At 29.2% G+C, this 6,158-nt stretch overlaps 1 protein-coding gene across 2 annotated transcripts in view; it reads left to right on the top strand.

Moving 5' to 3' along the window:
• Positions 1-6,158, top strand: part of Paf-AHalpha (Platelet-activating factor acetylhydrolase alpha) — a 20,933-nt gene that overhangs the window by 6,846 nt on the left and 7,929 nt on the right. Inside the window, exons 2-4 of one of the 2 annotated variants that reach the window (XM_014434946.2) lie at positions 84-290; positions 3,004-3,078; positions 5,084-5,421. In XM_014434946.2, coding sequence (XP_014290432.1) covers positions 84-290; positions 3,004-3,078; positions 5,084-5,365 — 564 coding nt within the window. In that variant the 3' untranslated portion in view covers positions 5,366-5,421. Of the gene's footprint in view, positions 1-83; positions 291-3,003; positions 3,127-5,083; positions 5,422-6,158 lie in introns of both variants that reach the window. The other variant, XM_014434945.2, reaches the window with a different exon arrangement.

Raw genomic sequence — 6,158 nt, 5'->3', positions numbered from 1 at the left:
TATAAATATTAAATATTATTTTATTATCCCTAAAGTTATTTCATTTTAAATTTAAATGACTTTTAATATTTAATCATTTGTAGCATTTGTGTCATATTGCTCAAACTAAGGAAAGAGAGCCAGATGTTCTCTTCATTGGAGACTCATTGATCCATCATCTCCAGTACCGTTCTGTTTGGACTGAACTCTATGAACCACTACACTGTTTAAATTTTGGCATTTCTGGTGATAAAATACAAAATGTTCTATGGAGAATTCTTAATGGAGAACTTAACAACATTAATCCGAAGGTAAAGAGGAAGCAGTTCTATTTAACAGTTTATTTACCAACTTTTGTTTTTAAGCTCTGGTCATATCTTCGGTAGAGCTACTCTATTGTTTCATAGTACTGTCATAATAATTGGCAAAAGAGAGGAGTAGTAGCTACATTGTGTGTGTATAATATTTTTTTTTTTTTGGGTCTTCAGGATCAGTCAATATTACAACTATATATTTAGGCAATGTTTCACAATTTTATTTTCTGCATAGTCATGTCCTACAATGCCAAAAACAGTTATTGAGAACAAATACTTTCTTCAACTAATGATTATGAAACTACATGTGCATAGTATAATTTAAGATTAATAACTATTACAATTAAAATATTGCTTAATAAAAACGTTACTTACAATTTTCTATTATTGTGTGTTCTACATTGTTGTGATCCAACTAACTCAAGGTTTGTGTCAAAACTGAGTAGGTTTTTGAAATGGAGATACTGAGGTTGCTTTGGTTTTTCCAACACATAACCGCTCTTTCCAGCAGATAGTTTGTCTGTTATTTCGGTTTTATAGTTTATCTGTTTATATTTAGTGTTGTTAATTGTGTCTTATGTATTTATTAGGTTAGAGTAACATGAATTTAAATTTGTTCATCCGATTTTTTGTTTATAACCCGATTCTTATATTTTTCTATAGTAATCATTTCTTTTAAATTTCGCTTAAAGTTTTTATTTTCTGATGTATGATTTTTGATACATAAAATTTGAATTTATGTCCTGTTTGTCAAAAATGTGTAGTGAGAGCAGTGTGGTTAGGTTTGTTAGGGTTGTTTATTATTGAGGCACAACTATCTCTGTGTTGACATAGCCCTTTTTTAAAACACTGTTTGAAGTACAAACAGTATCCTAAAAGATACTGAAGTAGGATTGGGTTGTAAAGTAAGTTCTTAGCGTTTTTCAATATTTCTATTTAATCCTCTCAGTGTTTATAAAATCATGTTTATTTAGTTAATATTGTTTACATATTCTAAAAAAGGATTAGTTAAGGTGCTTTTATGCATCAGTTTCAACTGAGATTCCTTATCTTGAAGTGGTATTTTGCTTGCTCAAAATAGAAGAGAAAAAATTCAATTTTGTCATTTAATGATTTTTTTATTTCCGAAAAGGAAAATCCATTGTACAGACGGTTAAAAAATTTTACAGTGTGTATGGCGATGATACTTTAGAAGAAAACACTCCCCCTAAGTGGATTGCTCAGTTCAGAACTGGAAATTTTGACTTGGAAGACGAAAAGCGCTCGGATCACAGACAAACCTCACTCTACGACACGGTATATCGCAGAAACGCTTAACATATCTCAAGCAAGTGTCAAATTGAGCAAAAGCGACGAGCATTGGCTTATTGCAAAGGCCTAGTTTTCCATTACGATAACGACCGTCCTCACGTGTCTTTGCAGACCCGACAGAAATTTTTGGAGTTTGGCTGGGATGTGATCCCCCACCCACCTATTCACCAGACCCTGCCCCAACAGATTTTAATCAATGGGAAACACTGTAATATAGAAAAATTTGTAACCTGCTTCATGTCCGCCTAACCATTGCTTTATTATTGTAGAATTAAATAGCTCGTTTCTGTGGATATTTCAGAAGAGTGGACTTTCCTTTTTATGGAACCACTACTGCTCAAGAAAGATATGGTTTTCCAATGTTTATTTCTAGCAGATGGTGGTCTTTAAAAATAATTACTTAAAAATTTACTAACGGATCTGTATATTGACTTATTGACTAATAACTGTAAATTGACAACATTATTTGTGGTTATTTTCTTTAATTTTTGTGATATTCATCTGTGTTCATTAAAGTCATTTTTTTTATGATAGCTGTTATAGATTAGCTCTAACCCTGCCACTAGGATTCTGTTCATTCCTCCAAATATTAAATAATAACTCCCTTTATAAACCGGCTTTTTATTTTGAAAATGAAAACATATCTAGAGGAGCAATATGTTGCAGTTAATTCCAATACAGATTTTAACTTGAATGATAAGAGCACTAAACTGTGTCAATAATTCAAACTCCTCACCCATACTATGTTATATACTTACATTTACATGAAAAAAAAACATAAAATTTTAAAGATGATCCTAATTTTATTTTTATTATCACTCCTAAAAGTTTTTAGTTGGCTGTAGTAAAATACTGACTGCTCTAGATTGTAAACAGAAATGAAAGTCACTAATGAGTTGGAAGCTAGTAAAAAGCCATAACATGAAGTTTTTCTGTCAATAAATCTTCCTACTACTCCCATACTTTTTTTGTGGAACCTCTTACATATATTAGTCCTCTAGATGTGTGGGGTCAGCCAATTTAAAGCTGTAAAAATGATTAAGACGTTTTTTTTTCTGATTTCGCTCATCAAGTTTCGAAAAACCAACTACTGTGTGTTGCCTCCATTCATCTCTCTTAAGCAAGGGTCTGCTTTATGAATAGTCTTGAACTTTCCCTATTTTGGTAGGTATTTTTATAGACTTTTATTTTGTAGGTTATTCAAACTTTTATGATAGAATTTGTGTTCTTGTAAAACAGGTTTAATGTTTTAGAGTTTTTTTATTTTGTAAATGTAGCACGTAGGAGTACCTGCAGTGTTTTGTAGGTAAGACTACTATTCATGTGATTTTAATGTATATTTTATGTACAGTTATAATATAATTATCAATTTTAAATTATTATACTTTTTTCCTTACAGGTTGTTGTACTACTTGTAGGAACGAACAATATTCACAATACTCCAGAAGAAATATGTGATGGAATACTTTGTATTGTAAGTGCGATTCGAGAAAAACTTCCTACCTCTTATATTGTTGTAATTGTAAGTTACAATCAAGGTAATTTAAAATTTATAGATTGCTTCTGTTATTATTTTTTTGCTTTAAATTTATTATTCACTTTTTAATAATTAACTTTTAATGCCACCATCAATTTTATAATCATTCAGGGTTTGCCTTCCCATACTCATATTCCTTACCAAGTATCTCAACATTGATATCAGTCTATAATTCTCTGACTTTCTTCTATTGATAAGCAGAAGTACGTTCCTGACAACATAGAGGATAGTAGCTCTTTCTCAAGAGCATTTGTTTCACTTTGTTATTAAGGAACTTTTGGAATACTGTGGAACTAAATCTAAAATCTTAATTTCTCATTATACTATTATTATGATACTACTATTATTACATATCAACTACAATGGTTCTGAGAATGTGTTGGTTGCCTTGAATGGGGAAAAATAAGTAGTGTCCCTGATTAAAAATTTAGAACCACTTCATTAATTGATAAATTGAATATATATATGATTCATTAATGTATGAAAAAAATTCTGCAGTTTCCTTATGAATGAGATGCTAAATTTGTAATCCATCAGTTTCTGTAGTGAACAATCAGGAAAAAAAATGGAGGAAAAAAGTAAAAGAATTTAGATTTTACTTTCAGTTATGCAGTTCTCAATTGACTTTTTTACGTGCACTTAGGTTGTGAACTTGAAATCAAAGTTTGAACTTGAAAAGGGAACAATTTTCAAGACTATCCAGGTGTGGAAGGAAAAATAAATCATTCAATGAAAAATTCATTGGAGATTGGGGCTGATAGTTATGTTCTAAATCTTGGTTTTGGTTTCTGGAGGGAAGCTGTAAAAAAAAATTGCTAGATTTTTATTTCTGAAAAAAATATAAACAAATTTGTATTTTAAAAGAGCTTCATTACTATAATCTTGATAAGAGATCACTTTAGGGCTAGTATTAAATATTTTGTGGCCTTTAATTGATAAGGCTGTTTGTAGAATGTGCACTTATTGTTATTTATTTATTTTTTTAAATAAATATTACCTCCAATAAATTATAAAATTAAAATGTCATTGTACTTGAATTTTCATTCTTTTTATTTTATTTTTTTCACGTAACGGCCTTTCAAGACCACGCGAATATCATTACTTTTTCCTTCTCATTTTCTCTCCCAGTATCTTCTCATCATTTCTGCATGCCTTTGCTTCCTCTCTTCATTCTTTTTTTATTTTTTTTTAAATACCTACGGATGAATCATACTTCACAAGGGCCTAGAACCAACTGAAGAAATAACATCTGAAAGTAAAAAAAAGATAATACTTGGAATGTACCACTCATACCAAATATGATTGTTTTTGGGGAAGTATAAAGTTCCTGTTCCCTCATCGCTTTTTTCCTAAAGCTTTTTATAATTATTTTAATTGCTTCATGTTTCATTTTAATTGATTTATTACTGCTTTATTCAATAAAAATTCACTTTTTTCAAAGGAAGAAATTTGAATTTACTTTGATTTAAAACAGTTTCTTGTAGAAATCGGTTAATGACATTACTTTGAAACGATAAAACAAGGCAAAATAAAATGGTGAGGACCTGTATCTATTTTTATCCATAAAGTTCTGCTGTATGGATTAGAAGTGTTTAAGAGCTTTGTTACTATTAGGTGGTATATACTGCTTGAAGAAGTTCTATAACTTAATTTTTACTACTAGAGTTGTAAAAATTAAGAATATATGATGTTTCAGGTTACGGCATTTGCAACTTTAAATCAGTGTATACCAGTTTTCTTTGATAATTAAGAATTTCTTTTCTTTGAAAAATGATTTTTTCATTTTTCTTTTAACTGTTTGCTTAATTTCTGTCTGGTGTGTATTGGTCCAGGACTATTATAATATATGTATTTACTACTATATTACTGCTAATATTATAGTAGTATAATAATCTTTTTTTTTTTTTATTGCATAATATAATTATGATCTTTTTTTTTTTAGGAGCTTTTGCCTCGAGGAAGGAACCCAAACCCTATTAGGGATCACTCTAATAAAGTAAATCAGATTCTTAGGACAAAAATATCTAGTTTGTCAAAAATTGAAACTGTATCAGCCAGTAAGGGGCTCGTCCAAACAGATGGTACCATCTCACATCATGATATGCCAGACTTCTTGCACTTATCTGATGCTGGATATCGTAAAGCTTTTGAATCTGTATATGAACTTTTAAACCAACTTCTGTTTGAAAATGAAAAAGAACAGGATCTAACACCATCGGAATAAAGCTTATTGTTCCAACAGTTACATGTAACATATAATTTAATCTGTGACAGACATTGGTAAGATTGTTTATAGTGTTCATAATACTTAAATTAAACAAAATTTACTCCATATTTTGTAAAAAAAAAAAAAAAATAATTATATCTTATTAAAATGAGGATAAAAAGGAAAATTTGTTGGTAAAAAAATCAAATGTTATCATAAAAACATACCTGTAATAGAGTAAGAAAATAAGATAACATGAAATAAAATTAAACTGAGGTGGGGCTAAAAAATTAAGTGAAAATATATTAAGAATTGTATAAAAAATAAACTAAAGAAAATAAAGATAAGATATATTGCAAAAAGTATTAATAAACAAGAAATACAAAACAGTATCAGACATGTATTGAAAAGGAAAATAATCACAAAATAAAAAAGTAGATAAAAGAGAAATATAAAACAAATGTAGTACAGACTACTGAAAGATGGAAAATAAAGGTCAAGAAAAAAGGAAAATGAAGAACAAAAAATAGGACACCCACCTTTCGGATTGAAGGAAAGCCAAAGAATGGATTGAGGCAGATGCAAGCTAAGGCAGGGGAGTGGTGGAATTTGATAGTTGATTAATGACAGTTACATTTGAAAGTGAAAAAGATATGAAATAATATTAAAGCAAGATAAAGTTAGAAAATATAAGTAAATATACATCATATTCACATAAATAAATAATGAAGATTATATTAAGGATTTATCTTGATATCTAATTCTACATTTTATTTTAAAAACTTATATTTTGGAAAAAAAATTAAGTGTC

The sequence above is a fragment of the Halyomorpha halys genome, unplaced genomic scaffold (assembly GCF_000696795.3).
Source record: "Halyomorpha halys isolate HHAL.00 unplaced genomic scaffold, Hhal_1.1 Scaffold1463.1, whole genome shotgun sequence".
NCBI lineage: Eukaryota > Metazoa > Arthropoda > Insecta > Hemiptera > Pentatomidae > Halyomorpha > Halyomorpha halys.
This window is presented reverse-complemented; position numbering and strand designations above follow the sequence as displayed.